The sequence below is a fragment of the Thalassophryne amazonica genome, chromosome 7 (assembly GCF_902500255.1).
Source record: "Thalassophryne amazonica chromosome 7, fThaAma1.1, whole genome shotgun sequence".
Lineage (NCBI taxonomy): Eukaryota > Metazoa > Chordata > Actinopteri > Batrachoidiformes > Batrachoididae > Thalassophryne > Thalassophryne amazonica.
In genome coordinates this window covers 81,230,497-81,251,462 of record NC_047109.1, presented here as the reverse complement: position 1 = coordinate 81,251,462, position 20,966 = coordinate 81,230,497, and the positions used below count along the sequence as shown (strand labels likewise).

The 20,966-nt window shown below is 40.9% G+C and overlaps 1 protein-coding gene across 1 annotated transcript in view; it reads right to left on the bottom strand.

Moving 5' to 3' along the window:
* si:dkey-246i14.3 (ephrin-A4) overlaps positions 1–9,383 on the bottom strand; it is a 93,874-nt gene extending 84,491 nt beyond the window's left edge. The window contains exon 1 of the mRNA XM_034174759.1: positions 8,843–9,383. Coding sequence (XP_034030650.1) covers positions 8,843–8,961 — 119 coding nt within the window. The 5' untranslated portion in view covers positions 8,962–9,383. The remainder of the gene's footprint in view (positions 1–8,842) is intronic.
* Between the last annotated feature and the right edge of the window lie 11,583 nt (positions 9,384–20,966).

Genomic DNA, 20,966 nt, shown 5'->3' with positions numbered 1-20,966 from the left:
TTCCAAGACGTGCACACACTCACACACACATCTCAGGAAGTGGCATTGTTCCACAAAAACAAACTTCAGCGAACACAATGGCACCAAGTGCCAATTCCCAGGCATGCAAATCACTAAAATCACTTCCACACATTGTTTTCTGACAGAGACAAAGAAGCTGAAGTGTACACACAGTTAACGGGCCGGCAGTTTACTGCCAGACAATACAATCAATATGCACAAAGCACATCTACACACAGATAAGGTACAGACACGTCTTTGGATCTGCAGAGACAATAGACATGGGCACAAAAAGACAGACACTGATACATCTAAATGACAGATTCTGTGTGTGTGGGGGGGGGGGGTGCTTTGTTAGCAGGACGGGGAATAAAGTGGTAATTAGCTCACTGTGGGTTTGTTGATTAAAGTTCAGCCAGGTTCTCCATGTTAATCATTTACCAGGAGAGGACGGTGATTAACAGAGAAGAGATAGCAGGCAGTTGGAGAAATGTATTCATGGACATGCACGTTCACGACAGCGGAGGAACAAACAGACTGCAGGCTTCAAAGAAATATATATACATGAATATCTTTCAAGGAAGTGCAATCAAATCCCCTGACAAGGCAATTTCTGCTTTCACGTCACTACATTATGCGTGTGCACCCATGATCATGCACCCTCTGCTCACACTCCAGAGCATATCGGAGTGCAAGACCAAATTTATTTTGGTATTTAAGGGAAGATCACTCATGAGTGCGTGCACAAGAAAATGATGCCTAAACAGAGGACAGATTACATGCATGAATTATGAGGGGAGCTTTCAATAAAAGGTAGAGAAAAGCAATCCGAATATTCATCTCCTCACACGCTGTTTAAATATGAAGAGTTCAGATGCAAAACCCAGTATCTCCAAAACCATAAATTTTTAGTTGACACCAACATGTACTTGGCTGTCAAGGGGACCATCAGTGTGTAAAATATGAAAGAATTTCAACAAACTGTTTTCATGTTATTGATGAAAGTCTGTGCATTTCCGCACAGGTTTTCCTTTAAATCTCCATTTGCAACTGCATTTTTCTCCATTAAAAAAAAAAAAAAAAAGGACTTACTGGGTTTTGCATCTGGACTCTTCATATGCTTCAGCAACTTTTTAAGAGGCGAGAGAGAGAGAGAAAGAAAGCGAGAGGTAGTCTGTGCCACTGCTGTCGTTAAAGTTTGGTGTTCAAACTTGCTGAGGGATTCAGAGGAGTTGTTCCAACAGATTTGGCTCTTCATGGTGCAGAGAGATGCAAGACCAGAGGGATGAGAAGTGAGAAGACAATTAAATGGGGTAGTATTTATTTAAATTATTTGCTCTCATTACAGATACAGTCAGGTCCTTAACTGGTTGGACAGTAATACAGTTTCTATGATTTTGCTTCTGTACACCACAGCAACACCTTAAAAATCAAACAAGATGTGCTTCTACTGCAAATTTCCAGCTTCCATTGAAGGCACATCATGTTAGCTATTTCATACAGAGTCCCTCCATTTTCAGAGCAACTGGACAAACTAAATTTAAGGGATAATTATCACTTTTATAGGTGGTTTTCATAAAAAGTGGTATTCTGGGAAGTTGGGATGGATGCATGACGTGTCTCAGGCCTTTTAATTCTTCTACTACTCCATAACTCCGTGGGCATGCAATCGCTTTGACGCAGTCGTGAACCTTGTGAAGGTCTCCACCGGGGTTGGTGGATGTCGCAATGCAATTCACCGGCAGAACAGTGGGGGGAGCAATGTTTTTCATGATGAAAGTCAATGACTGTGAAACCGGAAAAGTAAGATTCAGAAAATGATGCAGTTATTGGGGAAAAAAAAAAAAATCTCACAGCCCGTGTGGTCGCGGTCATCTCGATGTGTAGTTAGAATTTTTGGGAGGTGCACTTCAGGCTATGGAGAGGGTTTGCAACAATGCAGAGGGCTCTACGTCACTATGGAGTTGCAGATATCAATCAATCAATCAATTTTTTTATTTATATAGCGCCAAATCACAACAAACAGTTGCCCCAAGGCGCTTTATATTGTAAGGCAAGGCCATACAATAATTATGTAAAACCCCAACGGTCAAAACGACCCCCTGTGAGCAAGCACTTGGCTACAGTGGGAAGGAAAAACTCCCTTTTAACAGGAAGAAACCTCCAGCAGAACCAGGCTCAGGGAGGGGCAGTCTTCTGCTGGGACTGGTTGGGGCTGAGGGAGAGAACCACGAAAAAGACATGCTGTGGAGGGGAGCAGAGATCGATCACTAATGATTAAATGCAGAGTGGTGCATACAGAGCAAAAAGAGAAAGAAACAGTGCATCATGGGAACCCCCCAGCAGTCTACATCTATAGCAGCATAACTAAGGGATGGTTCAGGGTCACCTGATCCAGCCCTAACTATAAGCTTTAGCAAAAAGGAAAGTTTTAAGCCTAATCGTAAAAGTAGAGAGGGTGTCTGTCTCCCTGATCTGAATTGGGAGCTGGTTCCACAGGAGAGGACCCTGAAAGCTGAAGGCTCTGCCTCCCATTCTACTCTTACAAACCCTAGGAACTACAAGTAAGCCTGCAGTCTGAGAGCGAAGCGCTCTATTGGGGTGATATGGTACTACGAGGTCCCTAAGATAAGATGGGACCTGATTATTCAAAACCTTATAAGTAAGAAGAAGAATTTTAAATTCTATTCTAGAATTAACAGGAAGCCAATGAAGAGAGGCCAATATGGGTGAGATATGCGCTCTCCTAGTCCCCGTTAGTACTCTAGCTGCAGCATTTTGAATTAACTGAAGGCTTTTTAGGGAACTTTTAGGACAACCTGATAATAATGAATTACAATAGTCCAGCCTAGAGGAAATAAATGCATGAATTAGTTTTTCAGCATCACTCTGAGACAAGACCTTTCTGATTTTAGAGATATTGCGTAAATGCAAAAAAGCAGTCCTACATATTTGTTTAATATGCGCTTTGAATGACATATCCTGATCAAAAATGACTCCAAGATTTCTCACAGTATTACTAGAGGTCAGGGTAATGCCATCCAGAGTAAGGATCTGGTTAGACACCATGTTTCTAAGATTTGTGGGGCCAAGTACAATAACTTCAGTTTTATCTGAGTTTAAAAGCAGGAAATTAGAGGTCATCCATGTCTTTATGTCTGTAAGACAATCCTGCAGTTATGCTAATAGATATGAAGTAGCATAAATTGGGCTTGAGTCACTAAATATATCTTGAACTTCATCTATATCAATCATTAAAAAATACAAACAGAATGGTAAAGTCTGATAAATCTGCCTCAAAGAGGCACTTTCCAAAAACTGAATGTGTTAGGAGACAAGTGAGGGAAACCACTAGCCACCCATTACAATTCTGGCTTATGTGGGTGCGATTAGAGAAACTGGGGATAGTGCAGTTTGTCTGCTGCACCACCAGTTACACAACTTCATGGTGGAGAAGTGCAGGAAGGATCCCAATGTAAGAAAACATCAAATCCAGGCTGAAGTCTCCCACGTGCCTTCTGTCAAACTGTTGCTGAAATTTCACATCGTCTTTTTAAGAACACTGTTCTCTGTACAACTGGTGATAGAAACACAAAAGTTGCACGATGCACAGTTTCTGCAATCACAGCCACAGAAGCCTAGGACTCCTTCAGAGTTGTCATGGGTGCCTTGGTAGCTTCCCTCACATGTCTCCTTCTTGCACAGTCACTCAGGTTTTCAGAACAGGTTTTTGAGACAGATTTACATACAGCACCACATTCAGTCACATAGAAATGTTCACGTCTCCATAGCCTGACTCATTTAAAGAAAACTGGCTGGAAAAACAATGGTTTGCATTAAAAAATGTTCTTTATATTTAGTTTGTTCAGTTACTTATAGACTCAGAAAACTGAATAATTCCTAAATAGTTAATGGGTCATTCTTGTTAAACCCCCAAGACTTCAAGCAGATCTCACTGTGGTGGTGCACAGAGACAAGTTTACAAAAACAGTCATTGTCCAAATACTTATGGGCCTAGCTGTATATGGAGAGAAAGAGGAGCGGGGGGGGGTGACACAAACACATACACACATCCATGCTAGAGTGCCTCTTCTCTGAGAGCTCTTAAAGAAAATTGACTCTGTTGTGAAAGTTATGGCGCTGTGAGCAAACTTTGTCAAATCTTCTGAATTTGCAGTGCATCCAGAAAGTATTCACGGCACTTCACTTTTTCCACAATTTATGTTACAGCCTTGTTCCAAAATTCTTCTCAAAACACCCCATAATGATAATATGAAAAAGTTTTGTTTTTTAATTTTTGCAAATTTATTAAAAACAAAAAACTAAGAAATCATATGTACGCAAGTATTCACACCCTTTGCTCAGTACTTTGTTGGTGCACATTTGGCAGCAATTACAGCCTGAAGTCTTCTTGAATATGATGCTGCAAGCTTGGTGCACCTATCTTTTGGCAGTTTTGCCCATTCCTCTTTGCAATTCCTCTCAGGTTGGGTGGGGAGCATCAGTGCACAGCCATTTTCAGATTTCTGCATAGATGTTCAATCAGATTCAGGTCTGGGCTCTGACTGGACCACTCAAAGCTGTCCTGAAGCCACTCCTTTGATATCTTGGCTGTGTGCTTAGGGTTATTGTCCTGCTGAAAGATGAACCATCGCCCCAGTCTGAGGTCAAGAGCGCTCTAGAGCAGGTTGTCATCCAGAATGTGTCTGTCCATTGCTGCATTCATCTCAAACACCTGGTATTCACACCAAAGAATTCAATCTTCATCTCAGGCCAGAGAATTTTGTTTCTCACAGCCTGAGAGTCCTTCAGTTGCCTTTTGACAAACTCCAGGTGGGCTGCCATGTGCCTTTTACTAAGGAGTGTCTTCCATCTGGCCACTCTACCATGCAGACCTGATTGGTGGATTGCTGCAGAGATGGTTGTCCATTTGGAAGGTTCTCCTCTCTCCACAGAGGAATGCTGGAGCTTTGAAAGAGTGACTATCGGGTTCTTGGATCTTCTCCCTGACTAAGGCCCTTCTCCTCCGATCGCTCAGTTTAGATGGGCGGCCAGCTCTAGGAAGAGTCCTAGTGGATCTGATCTTTTTCCATTTATGGATGATGAAGGACACTGTACTCATTGGGACCTTCAAAGCAGCAGCAATGTTTCTGTACCCTTCCCCAGATTTGTGCCTCGAGGCAATCCCGTCTCACAGGTCTACAGACAATTCCTTTGACTTCATGTTTGGTTTGTGCTCTGACATGCACTGTCAACTGTGGGACCTTATATGTAGACAGGTGCGTGTCTTTCCAAATCATGTCCAATCAACTGAATTTACCCCAGGTAGACTCCAATTAAGCTGTAGAAACATTTCAAGGATGATCAGTGGAAACCAGAGGCACCTGATCTCAATTTTGAGCTTCATGGCAAAGGCTGTGAATGCTTATGTACATGTGATTCCTTAGGTGTTTTGTTATTATTGTAAAAAATTTGCACAAATCCCAAATAAATAAAATCACATCATCATTATGGGGTATTGTGTTTAGAATTTTGAGAAAAAATTATTTCATCCATTTTGAAATAAGGCTGTAACATAAAATGTTGAGAAAGTGAAGCATTGTGAATACTTTTCAGATCCACTGTATGAGTTAGAATTTAGCAGACGAGAGGACAAATGGACCAAAAACTACTCTGAGCTCGCTGCTCAGAGAGACAGCTGAGTAATACCGACACACAAACGCACACTGTGTACTCATAATGATATTTTACCAACCTTTAACAGCTCCTGGAAGTAAAAAAAATAATAATTTCTCTTCTAATAAGAAACTATTGCTCTGTGAGCAGCAGAGTAGTAAATGTGAGAACAGTTGTAAACTCTGCTCATAAAATCATAAAATGGGGCAATCGAACTGCTCGAGCCCTCGCCATGAAACAGGCCGGAGTATCCGATTCCATCATGTCCACCTGTGACCTGCAGTCAGTCCGTCGCCTCCGTTTTTCAATCTGGAGGGTGCTAAAAGCAAAGTGTTTCACTGAGCCTCTGTTCCAGCCATATTAACCACAGAAGAAGAGAGCAACGAGGCCCTCTAGTCTCCATTTCACCGCCTCCGCTTCATTAAAACCATAAATCTCCACGCTGCCGTGAAGGTGCCGGTCATGAAATCTCTTCTGTCATTCGTTTATTAAGAACATGGCTGAGCACAATCCTCGGTACAGGTGTGTCAGAGAAACCTCCAGTGTGTTCTTCAAAAATACTACATTTTTAATTTAATATTTGCAAAGAAAGCAACATTCTGCACATTTATGTTGCATATTTCTCTTCTCAAATGTTTGAGATTTAAACAAGAAGCACTTGAAATGTCAAATGTCTCTTCAACTTTTAGGCATCACAGAATTTTGATTAAAAAAAAATTGCTAATCACCAACCAAATTAACATATTCATATTTTCCAGTGTCAACACGACAATAATATACACTATGAATATGAAGTGCCTTATCAAACATTCTAAAGTCATGGCTTTTCAAGCAATGTATGCAAATTACCTTCATAATTAGCATATGTGTACTGTACTGCACAAACTTTTTAGGCATTTAAAATGTCCCCAGAACTTTTAAAAATGATGGGAAAAAAAAACATGATAAACCCTCATCAAAATGTTTGACAACTTTTCAATTTTAAAAATGTATTTTTTTTCATGTTGGATTAAAAACAAACAAAAAAGGAAGTTTTTTTGGTGGTGTCTCAGTTTACAAGAAAACTGGGTTATATCTAGTCAGATTTTTACAATAATTTTATTACTAAGTGACCATCACCAATTGCATTGGTTTGATCTGGGCCGTACACCTGCAAGTAATTTTTAAATAAGGTTTGGAACTGTATAATTGAATAATTTCCCCTCATGCAATACATTTATATTATACTGAATGTACCATGCAAATACTATATGCAACAATTTACCCTAAAATCCAATTTGCTTGTTTACTTCACAGGGGCTACCTATGGTGTTGGTATCAAGTGTCTATCATCTATTCTTCATGTGTTCTCGTGTTAACAAGAGAAATCACTTGAATCTCATTAATGTGAAAATAAATGCATTGAACCCACTCAAAATGTAATCAGCTCATCCACTTCTCAGGGGGTACCTATTGTGCAAGTATCATGTGTTTACCATCTATCATTATCGAGTTGCTATGCTCACAATGAAAATCCCTTCGACCTCATGAATGCAAAAGTATATGCACCAAACAAGCTTAAAATGTAACCAACTCATCTATTACCAAGGGGTACTTATGGTGTAAGTGTTAAGGATCAGTTTGTGATGCATTTGGTCACAAGATGTTGCGCGTGCACACACACACACACACACACACACAAATGACAATATGTCCTGAAAACTATATGGTGGGAAATTAAAGAAAAAAAAAAGCCACTTTAAAAGTTGCAGAACTACACATTAAACAGCAAACTATTTTGATTGAGCGCCCTCCTGATTGGGCGGATGTTGCTTGCACCCTGCTGCGCTGCATTCCTGTTCCCTCACCTGGCTACATATACGAGTACAGGCCTCAGAACAACCCGACTGCAAAGCTGGCAGCTAATAGAAAATACATTACGGGAAAATGACTGAGCCCCAACTAATCACGCCGCCAATATCCATCACTGGGCAGGAGGGAGTCGTGAGGGATAAAAGAGGCAAAGGAGAGGGAGTGCAGAGAGAAAAAAAAAAATGAAAAGGAGAGCAGGATGTAACAAGGGAGGTAATGAAGACTGAGGAGAGGAAAACAGAAAGGAGAAGTGGAGAAATCAAAGTGAGCCCCAGCAGTAAACCCAGGGGGGATTCGGGATTGGGTGCAGCATCACGGCTGTGCTGATAGCTTTGTGATTGGGTGGTGCTGATGAGAGTGATTCTGTGCCACAGTGGGTTACCCTCCACCGTGGTGCTTTGTGATTGTGTGCTGGAGCAGCCAGCTGTGTGGCTCTGCCACTGGCTGTGACCATTCATCCCTGAATCTTTGGTGGAAACAACATGGTGCTTTTTGTTGTCCTCACCACATTTCTGTTGGCTCCCAATTACAGGACAGGGCTTTACCCACGTGGACACGCCGGTTATAACCTCGACTGCCATGAGATGAGTCGTGTGCCTACTGAAGAAGCCCGTAGAGGAATTTTAAGTCTCACACGTGTAAAATTTCTGTCACATCCAGAGGATTAGAAAAAGTAAAACACAAGACTCATTTGCTGAACTGCAAAGTGGAGTCCACAAGAGGTCATTCATCTGACACAAGACTCAGGTCTTGAGTGCATTAGTTTGGGCTGCACCCTTGGCCCTGCAGGGCTCCCTTCTAAACCCTTCAATTACACAGACTGGATGGAACACCTGGATCAGCAAGTGAGCCTCACTCTGCCTTTCTAATAGAACAATCAAACAATTACACGCCTTCAAAAGTGCACATTTGCAGCAGTTCGGTCTCAGAATGCTGTCTGGAGCGCTGGAAGTACTCCTTACTGGCACTGTAAGTGCGTAATCACTCCAAACTGCAGCACAAAATATGAAAGGCGTGACAACATATTGTGGTAAATAAAACTGTTTGGAGGAAGAAGGTGAGACTTAAGCCCTGGATCCCCAAAGTTTCATCAGAATAACCTGTCTGATGGCTTTGGGCACACGTGATGTGCCGCATAGTAGAGATTCTTTAAACAAACTGAAGCCTGACTCATTTAAAAGGAATTACTGCGGTTGTGCAATAGGCAGTGCAAGTCCAGGCCAACTCCTTCTGTCAAATGCAAATGAAAGTGCCAAATTTGGCTCCTTCGCCGCATCGGGAGTGATTTAGCGCGTCATTACGCACAGTTTCTCACCTTGTATTTGTGGAGTTCCAATAGACGATGTGTCTTCTGGCCACAGCAGCAGAGATTATGTTGAAGAGGAAAAGCGTGGCTTTCCAAGCAGGCACCGGAGTCCACATCAGGGAGCCCATCCTGTCGGCCGCAGGGCCCGCAAAGATGATTCACACCGGCTGGAGGCGTGCGCAAACCAGGCGAGGAGACACGGCACAGGACTTCTGTGGTCAACAACGTCTCGTCACCAAACTGTTTAACGTCTACGTTATCTGTTGCTGCAGTTTGGCATCATGCGTAAAGATGATCTCCTCCACCTTAATGATCACAGGCTGCAGAAACTTCCACAGGGGAAAGTTGATGAGACGAGGGAGCGAGACGCTTTCACGGAAAATTAATGGAGTTCTTAAAAAAAAAAGTTTAAAGGTCAGAGTTTAGCATGCAGTTACACGGATCAGAATATCAATTGAAACTGACGGCTGGTTTGGCAGGCTGCACCGAGTCCTGGAAGGGCGTGTCAGCAGGGCCGAAGGCGGTGCCGTGGAAACTTTAAACCAATCAGGAAAGAAGGGTGTGGGGCTGATTTTTACAGGGAAATCCTTGTGAGGTGCGCCGACTGGTGTGAGGATGTCAGCCTGCAGCAATCACACCCTGCACTGTTCTGCCAGCAGAAGGTCTGCTACAGGTTTTTCTGGGGGGTGGGCGGGGAGAGTACAGTTGATCAGTGACATGAGATCTAATTGTCCTTTAGACAACTGCAACGTGTGTGTGTGTACGTATAACACTCACCGGCCACTTTATTAGGTACACCTGTTCAATTACTTGTTAACAAATGGCTCATCAGCCAGTCACATGGCCCTAATTCAGTGCATTTAGGCATCTACTTGTGGTGAAGAGGACTTGCTGAAGTTCAAACCAAGCATCTAAATGGGTAAGAAAGGTAGTTTAAGTGACTTTGAATGTGGCATGGTTGTTGGTGCCAGACAGGCTGGTCTGAGTATTTCAGAAACTGCAGATCGACTGGGATTTTCACGCACAACCACCTCTACGGTTTACAGAGAATAGTCCAAAAAAGAGTACTAGAAGCACTCGGAGAGCGCAAACCTCCACCAAGGTCATAGGGTCACTGACGTCACATGGAATACCCTTTGGCAAAGAGACTTATTCCACGTCGTTTCATGCATCTACTGTCATGTTTCAGATTCAGTGGTTAAACCCTTAGATCTTCAGCAAATGTATTTATAAAGAGAAACTACAAGAACTACACAAGTTTTATTTTCTAATAACAAGTTTATTCAATGAGGAGAAACAAATGCTAAATTATTGTGTTGTAATTTAATTTTTGTTCAGCCTTTGTGACCCGTCTTCATGAAGTTAGATGCAAAAATGTTGAAACTGGCCCTATCCTGCAATGATAAAGAATCCTTAAAAAAAGTACTGGATCTGGATTGTGTTCCGGATCATTACCAAAATTTAATGACTTCTAAGTTAGGCCAAGATACACGACTGGTAAAAAATTTCATTGAAATTCGTTGAGGATTTTTTTTTGAGTAATCCTGCTAACAAACCAACCAACCAACAAACAGACGCGACCGAAAACACAACCTCCTTGGTGGAGGTAATAAGATATCCAGTGAGCAGCAGTTGTGTGGACAAAAATGCCTTGTTGATGTCAGGGGAGAATAGACAGACTGGTTGAATGAGCAACTGTGTGATGTTATTATGTCAAACTGGACCAACATCTCTGAGGAATTTTTCCAACACCTTGTTGAATCTACGCCATTAAGAGTTGAGGCTGATCTGAAGACAAAAGGGTCCAACCCTGTACTCGCGAGGTGTACCTAATAAAGTGACCAGTGAGTGTATAAATAAATGTATTCAGTTTAATTTATTTTCCAATCCAATCTGTTGTATGTTCTCTTGCAACTAACCTGGAATACAGACACTTCCTTGACTTAAACTAATTCTGACATCATTGCCTTTAGGACTGCCGTTGTACTAAAGATGCTTTGCATCTCATCCTGTTTAGATTTCTAAAGTTCTGGTGGACAGTGGAGAACCTGAAGTCAAATACAAGAGATCTAATCCGAAGGACAAGTAGCTCCTGCTGAATTGGCACTGTAAAGGACCAGTTATTTGGGCACTTATTGACATTTTATTCCTCCCTGCTTTGAACCAGGAAAAGCAGGTCAAGGTTGGTGTCCACTGAACGTGTGTGAGAGGGCTGTCAGAAGAACCCATATCACATATATCTTAAGTCTGTGATGATTTGGTGAGGCCACGGATGCACACATAGATGGAGCAACACACAAAGCTGGAGCCCATTTCTGTAGTTGTTGTACTGTGGTGGCTGGAATTAATTAGTAAAAGGAACACAAAAGAACAGCAAGGCTGAAATTAAGCTGCATATTTTCTATCACCCCTTAGTGGCTGGTTTGAGTACAGTGCAAGCAACAGTAGCTTTAGTGGCCACCTGAACTGTGGATTCATTCATTTTCTGAACCTGCTTACTCCAATTAAGGGTCACAGTGGGGAGCTGGAGCCTATCCCAGCAGTCATAGGGTGTGAGGTGGGGTACAGGATGCCAGTCTATCACAGGGCCACATATAGACAAACAAGCTGCAGCCAATTTAAAGCTTCCAATTCAGCTAACCTGCATGTCTTACGAAGTAGGAGGAAGCCGGAGCACCTGAAGAAAACCTACGCAAACTAAGGGAGAACATGCAAACTCGATGGGAAGGAATCCCGCAACCTTCTTGCTGTGAGGCAACAGTGCTAACCACTAAGCCGCCGTGCCGCCCTACAACTGTGCAGTAAGCACCAGTACATGAATAACATGCAAACACAAGTCTTATTTTAAATGTACCTGCCAGAACAACAAGCTATTTTACACCCAGCTGGTCAAATTTTGATGTAGAACCCTGGTTGTGAGTTGTGACCAAATGCCAATATGGGATGAGTTGTTTAGCCCCTTGGCATCATTTAGTAGCAAACAGGGAAATGCTAACACTAATTCTAAATTGAACAATAACCAAACATCGATAAATATTCCCTGTTGTGTTAAACAGAGAGAAATTAGGCAGCTGTATGTTAACTAGCTGTACCATGCATAAATAACTTGAAGGGGATACTGAAGTCATCACATTTTGGTGCAAAAGGAGCCTAAATAAATATGTAAAGATGTGATCAGTTGGGAGTCAGAATGTGTAGATCTGAACAAGTCCAGTCATGTCCCAATGGCCCAATGTTTTGATTTAAGCGAATCGTTTAAAGAATAACTACAAATGGTTTTAAAAAAGCACAATTTGTCATTTGAAATGGCTAAGATAACCGATTACTGCCAAAGTGTTCTTGGTGTTTTCACTGATCTGTCATTTTATTGTTTGAGCATTCATGTGTGTGTGTGTATATATATATATATATATATATATATATATATATATATATATATATATATATATATATACACAATGTTGCCACAGTTACTTTGAAAAAGTAATCCGATTACTGATTACTCCTTGAAAAAGTAACTTAGTTACTTACTGATTACTCAATTGTAAAAGTAACTAAGTTAGATTACTAGTTACTTTTTTAGTTACTTTTCCCAGCTGCCGACAACAACCCTCTGCCACCGCAACATGACAATGATACCTGTTTTGCCAAAATTTACTTTATAGTCACCCTTTCTTGACTTCAATGAAAACAAATACTTGTTTTATAAAAAGTAAAATAAAGACCTCTTACTTGACCTCATATTTAACTGTTGACAGCACTGTAACAGTAAAACTTGCAATTTCGAACCTACATTGTTTATAAATGTAACTATTAAATTCATTCTAGCATTTTTCTAACATTTAAATTCAATCAATCAATCAATCAATTTTTTATATAGCGCCAAATCACAACAAACAGTTGCCCCAAGGCGCTTTATATTGTAAGGCAAGGCCATACAATAATTATGTAAAACCCCAACGGTCAAAACGACCCCCTGTGAGCAAGCACTTGGTGACAGTGGGAAGGAAAAACTCCCTTTTAACAGGAAGAAACCTCCAGCAGACCAGGCTCAGGGAGGGGCAGTCTTCTGCTGGGACTGGTTGGGGCTGAGGGAGAGAACCAGGAAAAAGACATGCTGTGGAGGGGAGCAGAGATCGATCACTAATGATTAAATGCAGAGTGGTGCATACAGAGCAAAAGAGAAAGAACAATGCATCATGGGAACCCCCAGCAGTCTACGTCTATAGCAGCATAACTAAGGGATGGTTCAGGGTCACCTGATCCAGCCCTAACTATAAGCATTAGCAAAAGGAAAGTTTTAAGCCTAATCTTAAAAGTAGAGAGGGTGTCTGTCTCCCTGATCTGAATTGGGAGCTGGTTCCACAGGAGAGGAGCCTGAAAGCTGAAGGCTCTGCCTCCCATTCTACTCTTACAAACCCTAGGAACTACAAGTAAGCCTGCAGTCTGAGAGCGAAGCGCTCTATTGGGGTGATATGGTACTACGAGGTCCCTAAGATAAGATGGGACCTGATTATTCAAAACCTTATAAGTAAGAAGAAGAATTTTAAATTCTATTCTAGAATTAACAGGAAGCCAATGAAGAGAGGCCAATATGGGTGAGATATGCTCTCTCCTTCTAGTCCCCGTCAGTACTCTAGCTGCAGCATTTTGAATTAACTGAAGGCTTTTTAGGGAACTTTTAGGACAATCTGATAATAATGAATTACAATAGTCCAGCCTAGAGGAAATAAATGCATGAATTAGTTTTTCAGCATCACTCTGAGACAAGACCTTTCTGATTTTAGAGATATTGCGTAAATGCAAAAAAGCAGTCCTACATATTTGTTTAATATGCGCTTTGAATGACATATCCTGATCAAAAATGACTCCAAGATTTCTCACAGTATTACTAGAGGTCAGGGTAATGCCATCCAGAGTAAGGATCTGGTTAGACACCATGTTTCTAAGATTTGTGGGGCCAAGTACAATAACTTCAGTTTTATCTGAGTTTAAAAGCAGGAAATTAGAGGTCATCCATGTCTTTATGTCTGTATGACAATCCTGCAGTTTAGCTAATTGGTGTGTGTCCTCTGGCTTCATGGATAGATAAAGCTGGGTATCATCTGCGTAACAATGAAAATTTAAGCATACCGTCTAATAATACTGCCTAAGGGAAGCATGTATAAAGTGAATAAAATTGGTCCTAGCACAGAACCTTGTGGAACTCCATAATTAACTTTAGTCTGTGAAGAAGATTCCCCATTTACATGAACAAATTGTAATCTATTAGACAAATATGATTCAAACCACCGCAGCGCAGTGCCTTTAATACCTATGGCATGCTCTAATCTCTGTAATAAAATTTATGGTCATGGGAAAAATTCTCTCTAAATATTTTACTTGTCGAAATTAATATTATTTTAAGTAGTATTAGTAGTTGTAGTAAAAAAAGGCTTCAAAACTGGACCTTTAATCTAGGGTGTTGTGGGGGGGGCACATCCCTCCCCACGCCCCATTCCATCTGGATTCGCCCCTGCTTTGGCGTTTGAGCACAAAGAATGGATAACATTTATTTATGCAGAAAACGTGACCAGATTTACAGGTAAGAAAGTTTTATTGTGTTTTCACATCATGTGGTCCTCAGAAAGAGAGTTTAGGTGCATTTGAGTGGAAAATAGTGTTAGTTGTTGACGCGTCGCGGAGGATCAGCTGTTTAACGTGCAGATACGGAGCGGCTCAGCTCAGCTCTAAATAAAGGAGGAAAAAAAGTATAAAAATGTCTTTGTAAAGCTCAGTGCAGGTGTGCTGATCACCGCGCTTTAAGAGGAGACGACGAGTCGAGCAGCTGCAAAAAACCGTGGATGAAAAGCTCACAGCTCGCTTAAAGTGTGCAGTTCAGTCGAACCCCGACCTCCGCCCACAGACCAAGTTTAATGCTGCTATCGACCCACAATGAAAAATAATAGTAACGCACAGTGACATGGAGAATAACTTTAATCTGATTACTGATTTGGAAAGATTAACGCGTTAGATTACTCTTACTAAAAAAAAGTGGTCAGATTAGAGTGTATATATATATATATATATATATATATATATATATATATATACACACAAGGTTGGGTATTACTTGAAATGGTAATCCAAAATGTAATCCAAAAGTAATTAGATTACAAGTAATCCAAATCTATGTACATACATACATATAATCCACATGTATTCTTCAAAGTAATCCTACCCAACCTTGTGTGTGTGTGTATGTATGTGTATATGTATGTATGTATGTATATATATATATATATGTGTGTGTGTGTGTGTGTGGCAGAATGATGGAAATTTTCAGATTTCAAAGTGGGCTGGTGTGTTTAAGTTGGGAGTAGCTGGTCTAGAATCTTGCTATACCTGTGGCCAAGCACACTATTGGTGGTGGTAATGGAAAAACTCCCCCAGGCTTTTTTCTTTTAATTATAGGAAAAACAGAAGCAGACCAAACTCAGTGGGATGACCATCAGCTTTGACTATACTACAAATTAGAACAAACACAACACAGAATTGACAGAACATGGATTGACTTAAATGTTCCCCTCTAAGCAACTGCAGACAGTTTAGTGTTCACAATGACATGATGGAAAGACACCAGCAGGTGAAGATATGAGTCCCAGTAAAATTCAGTGCAATTAGTAAATCAGTGATTGTGAAGTATTGGTTTTTGTTCATCTGCACTTTATGAAGGTTCATTGTTGATCACAGAGTTCTGGTGGTCACTTTGGCCACTGTTGCTTGTGGTGATTGCGTACAGTAAAAAAATGCAAGCATTGACCATGGGGGGGGGGGGGGGGGGGGAGCATGGGCCTCAGCTCTATCAGATCCCAAAATTTCAGAGTCGAATATGCATAGTTTTTAACGGAGTTACTTACAGAAATAATGTGTATGATCTGACTGACTCCAATAACCCTATTTGTCCTGCTAATTCCATATAAATTGGAAATGGCATTACTTACAGAAACCACTGATGTTGGTCATTTCTTTTACATCAACTATTTTATTTGTTTTTATTTAATTTAAAAAATTTATGTTACCTTTATGCTTGCAGCATAAAGGTAACATAAATGCCAAGCAGGGCCAAGATTGTAACTGTCCCAATCATTCCTTAATGACCAGTGGAACCACTGTAAAGAGGATTTCGTTAATTTGTTAAATAACAGCAACATGACATAAGTGTGTGTATATATAATGGAATACATTATAATAACTTGTTTGAACTTGTTTTCTTGTATTTGTCAATGTAACAAAGCTGTTTGAGATCATTTGAGCATCCCAGGATGTTGCAAACCTGTGTTTGTGTTTCTGTTGTGTGGGGAGACTTTGATTCGATTTGAATCAGGGGTTCAACTGCATTTGAGCCAACTAATTCAGGAAATTAAGCTAGCAACCTCTCAACATACCCTCTTCCAGTTTAGATTTTGCTTCAAAGGACAATTTGTATGTGGTAAAATGATGTGTTCGGATACAGCACACGAAGTAGGCAAACAATAGGAAGCCATATGAGCTTTTACTGTCATCTACAAAAAAAAATCATGTAATACGACTTCACTTGCTGAGAATTTCTCTGGTTGTTGTCGTCCACCCTGTGGGAGTGTGTAGCGACAGTAATCGTCCACTCCCATGGGTAAAATCCACAGGTGGTCCTCTCTAATTATCTGATTTTCTAGATGTACAATATGTGATTACCGGTGGTGCTGCTGGTTCTCCACCACCATCATTTATTTACAAGTTCCACTGGTAGCTTTGTTATTTAGCAGCAGGTTTGCTTCTTTCTTTTCTGGAGGAACCAAACTTCTCTATCTGTCTTTCCCATACGTGCAGCGTTGCTGCTGCTTGTGGCCCTAGAACTCATTAGCGCAATTCCTGGAGGTCCTGATCATTAATTTCCCATGATGCCTCAGTGCTCCTGTGTGGCTAATTTGTCCCTGGTGAGCTAGCGCTCCCTCGCTATCGCAGTGACGACTAGCGAGGAGTTATTCACTCTGTTGAGGTCTCCCCGTCTCACTCGCTCTCAATTTGCCTGGACCAGATCATGTCAAACAAATAATGATATTTTATGTTCAAAATGTTAGAAAATTCATTGTAGACTCTCCATGCGTTCTGACTTTTGAAGTGAGAAAAAGCCGTTGTGGAATGTTCTACAGCCATTCCCAAATGTACAGATGTCACAGTGCAATTTGAATTCTGAAAATTATTTGAAGCTCATCCAAGCTAACTATTTTGATCAGCACATGAGACGAAGATGAAGTATTTCCATGTACTCAGTATCGGATACAGTAATCTGACATTTGAGTCCAATGACCTTGACCTTCGTCCAAATAGTTCAGCTCTTGTTGACCTTGCCAGAGCAATTCTGGAATACACCTAAGTGTGCACCATATTTGGTCCAAATCAGGTTGAGAATCAAATACCTGGACCTTTGCTAATTTATTTTACAGCAAATTCAGGGTCAGCCTTCATTGACAAGGCAGGTTTGGTTGAAATCAGCCAAAGGACCCGAGTAGAGATCAACAAACAGATTAAACTTTGGCAAATTTGGACCCCCTGGCCAGTTCCAGGACTCACCCCCATAAGTGTCCTGGTTTGAATGCAAATTAAAGTGAAAAAGAAATCTTATGTTTTAGCCCTTGACCCCAAAAGGTGACCATTGACTTATTTGACTCCCTTGGGCAAATCAAAACACGCCTCCATGTGTGTGTCAACTGTAGTGCAAATTGGAGTGAAAATCATAATTTTGACATTTGACTCAAATGATCTAGACATTTGCCAAAGCAAGCCATTCGTGGACAGTTCTCTGATTGACTCTCATTCATATATCTAGTTTTGTGGAAATCAGCCAAAGGACCTGGGAGGAGTAGAGAAAGAGACAATAAACCAGAAATTTGGCTTTTGAGTCCAATGACCTGGACCTTTTCCAATACAAAGGCCATAAGGGCAATTCTGGGGCCAACTTACATGCACATGGCAAGTTTAAGTGGAGGAGTAGTGAAACGAAGAATAACATTAGTTTTAATGTCATGACTTCATTTTATTGCTTTTGGTTCCATTTTAAAAATAATCAAATTTTTTGGGAAATTATAAACTAACCAACTAAATGACATCTGATGGCTCACCTGCAATTCTGTCATGAGCCACCAGGGGTGGCATGGCCCACACTTTGGGAATCACTACTCCATACTGTAAGGTCTCTACTATAAAATTACCACTTTTGGCTCTTCACTCAGATTGGATGGAGAGAAAATGGCCTCATTTGCATCACTCAAACTCTGGATGTGATTCATAAAATGAAGAGCTGTGATTAATTCATAACTGAAATATTTTGCACATATGTACGTATATTTGTCTCCTTCCTTTACTGTTTAAGGGTTCAGCTTTTGATTGTTGCCCCCCCCGTGTGTCTACTATTCAACATTATCAGTACTTTTTTCCAAACTCCTGCCAGATTTCTCTCAATTTCTATCCATCATTCGTCCTAATCTTTACCTTTATTGATCTTTGCACTACTGGTCAAATATGTTTTCCATCTCCTAGCACAGTTTATCTCGACAAACAAATATCTGTTATTCCACAGAGTTTGACACACAGTGTGCATCTGGAATCTTACACAATGATGCTCGTTTGTGTAAAATTGCTTTTCACCTAATTTACACCCGAACAACTCAAACATGAGGATTATTCAGAAACCAAAACCTCTATTTCTTCCTCCTGCAGCCTGCAAAGCATCAAAATCAGTGTCCATTGATCTTTTATACTTCCTCAAGAGGCCCAAGATTTTGCTGTCCCCCATCGCCAGTGTACTTGTACTTACTTGTATGAAATTAACTGTCATCTGACAAAGGGATGTTGAGAAGTGTACTGGACATTTCCTTTTCCTTTCCTCAGCTGTTCATCTTCCCTCCTCACCGTTTCTCCCTGTTGCTTTTGTACAGTGGTGTCAGTAGCCTCTTAATCCTGTTATCTCCACATATACAGGCTCAGGCCACTCGCCACAGCTGTAATAACCCACACACACACACACACACACACACACACACACACCACACACACACACAACACAGTAAGTGTATACTCTTTCGACAAGTCTCTATAACACACTTGCAGTCAGGTCTGTAAGTATTTGGACCGTGTCAGTTATTGGACAAATTAAATATGCACATTACTCTTATAAAATCATTACTTTTACATTCTTTAGTCAAATTAGAGGATAATACTTGAATACTTCCATGTCACTGAACACATTTTGGGCTTCACTTGCATCAGTTTTTAGGAAATACAAACAGTGTGATAGTGTCTATTTGTCCAGAGTAGACAGTTCTAAAAAAAAAATAAATAAATAAAATACAGAGTGATGTGCAAAAATGAAACCAGAGGAAGCCACAAAGACACCTGTGCAAACTATGTAGGAGTTATTGGCTTTTATATAACACCCGAATACATCCTTGTCATTTGATTGGTGGTTTGTATGTCATGTGATATGGGACATTCGTCTCATTTGTCATTGTGTTCCATTGGACATGCAAATTTGGTTCCATACGTTTTGTACCATTGCACAGCACCGCCACTGCATTCGCTCACACTCGCGGTGACAGTGCTTAGCTTAAAAACAAACATGGTGGGGTTTGTTTTATTGATGTGCTCATTCTTGTAACACACACACACACACACCAACACACACCACACACACACACACACACACACCACACACACACACCCACACACACACAAAAACTGAGTACGCCATAAGCCACCTGGAGCGATTTGCAGTATTCGCTGGGGCGTCTCTACCTGAAGTAAAAGTGCTGTCGCATTAAGAGATGTCACGATTATTCAGTGGACTGAGGAAAGCAGACGGCAGTCTGTACACAAAGAAGTCAATGCACGGCATCAGGTACGGACCACGTTGTCAGGATTGTTAGGCGTTATAAAACAAACTAGAGTACAGCGCTCATAGAGCACAAACCTCCGCCAACACTAGTTTCCAATTCCACAAATTTTTACCTTGGAAAAAATTTTCAAGGTAAATATTTTGTCATTCGTACAATGGAAAGAATATTTAATGAGGTGAAAGATGGAATGTTCTATTCAACAAGGCGGAGTGAGTGAAATAGAGTGGAGTGAAACAGAGAAGGATTTCAGCTACATTTTGCCAGAAGACACATGGGAGACTGGAGCCTAGAATTGTTTGGTTTTCTTATATGAAAATTCTCTGTTCCACTCCATGTGAAGCTGTGACTGACAGGACATCTGACAAAGTGCACTATGGACAAATTATCCAGTCACAGCCACAGAAGCCTTCTCTTGGTGGCTTCCCTCACTGGTCTCCTTCTTACAGTTTTTGAGAACTGCCTACTTCAGACATATTTAGCATCCATTACCATATCGCATGTATTTCTTAATAAACTAGAAGAACTCGGAGAGCGAAAACCTCCGCCAAGGCCATAGGGTCACTGATGTCACATGGAATACTCTTGGCAAAGAGATGTATTCCATGTCGTTTCACGCACACCATCATGTTGCAGATTCAGTGGTTAACCCTCTGGGGTCCGAGGGCATTTTTTGGACAGTTCACTCGCCTGGCATAAATGTTTATTATTGCTGTTAACAGCTCTCCTTGCATCCCACAATCAAGTTTTATGTCTCTTTTTTCAGGACAACCTGTACTTTCAAAAATATATGCTATAGTTGTGTCTTATAAGTGTAATAAAGGTTTACAATCAGAAATAAGAAAGGAAAGAGTAAAGCCGAAAATAATTTTCCACACGCATTTATTCAAAACACACAGCAAACAATAATAAACTAGTAACGCATTACTCCTAAAAACAATCTTTGGTGTGTCACGTGAGGTGAATCTGCCCTACGATTGGATTTGGAAAACCATGTGACGGTGAACCAATTCCGATTTGACAGTCACATTTCGCACGTCATCACACAGCTTCTGTGAGGAGTACAAAGATGGTGGACGGTGGCTCGAAAGTCCTTGGAGTTAATCTTTCAGCATAAAAAAAGTAAGTTGCTATCTCATATCATTAAAAAGTTATTTATAATTTAGTAAAGCTTGTTCTCAGCCCTCGTATACGACGGCGTCGGCCCCAGACGTTTAAACCCT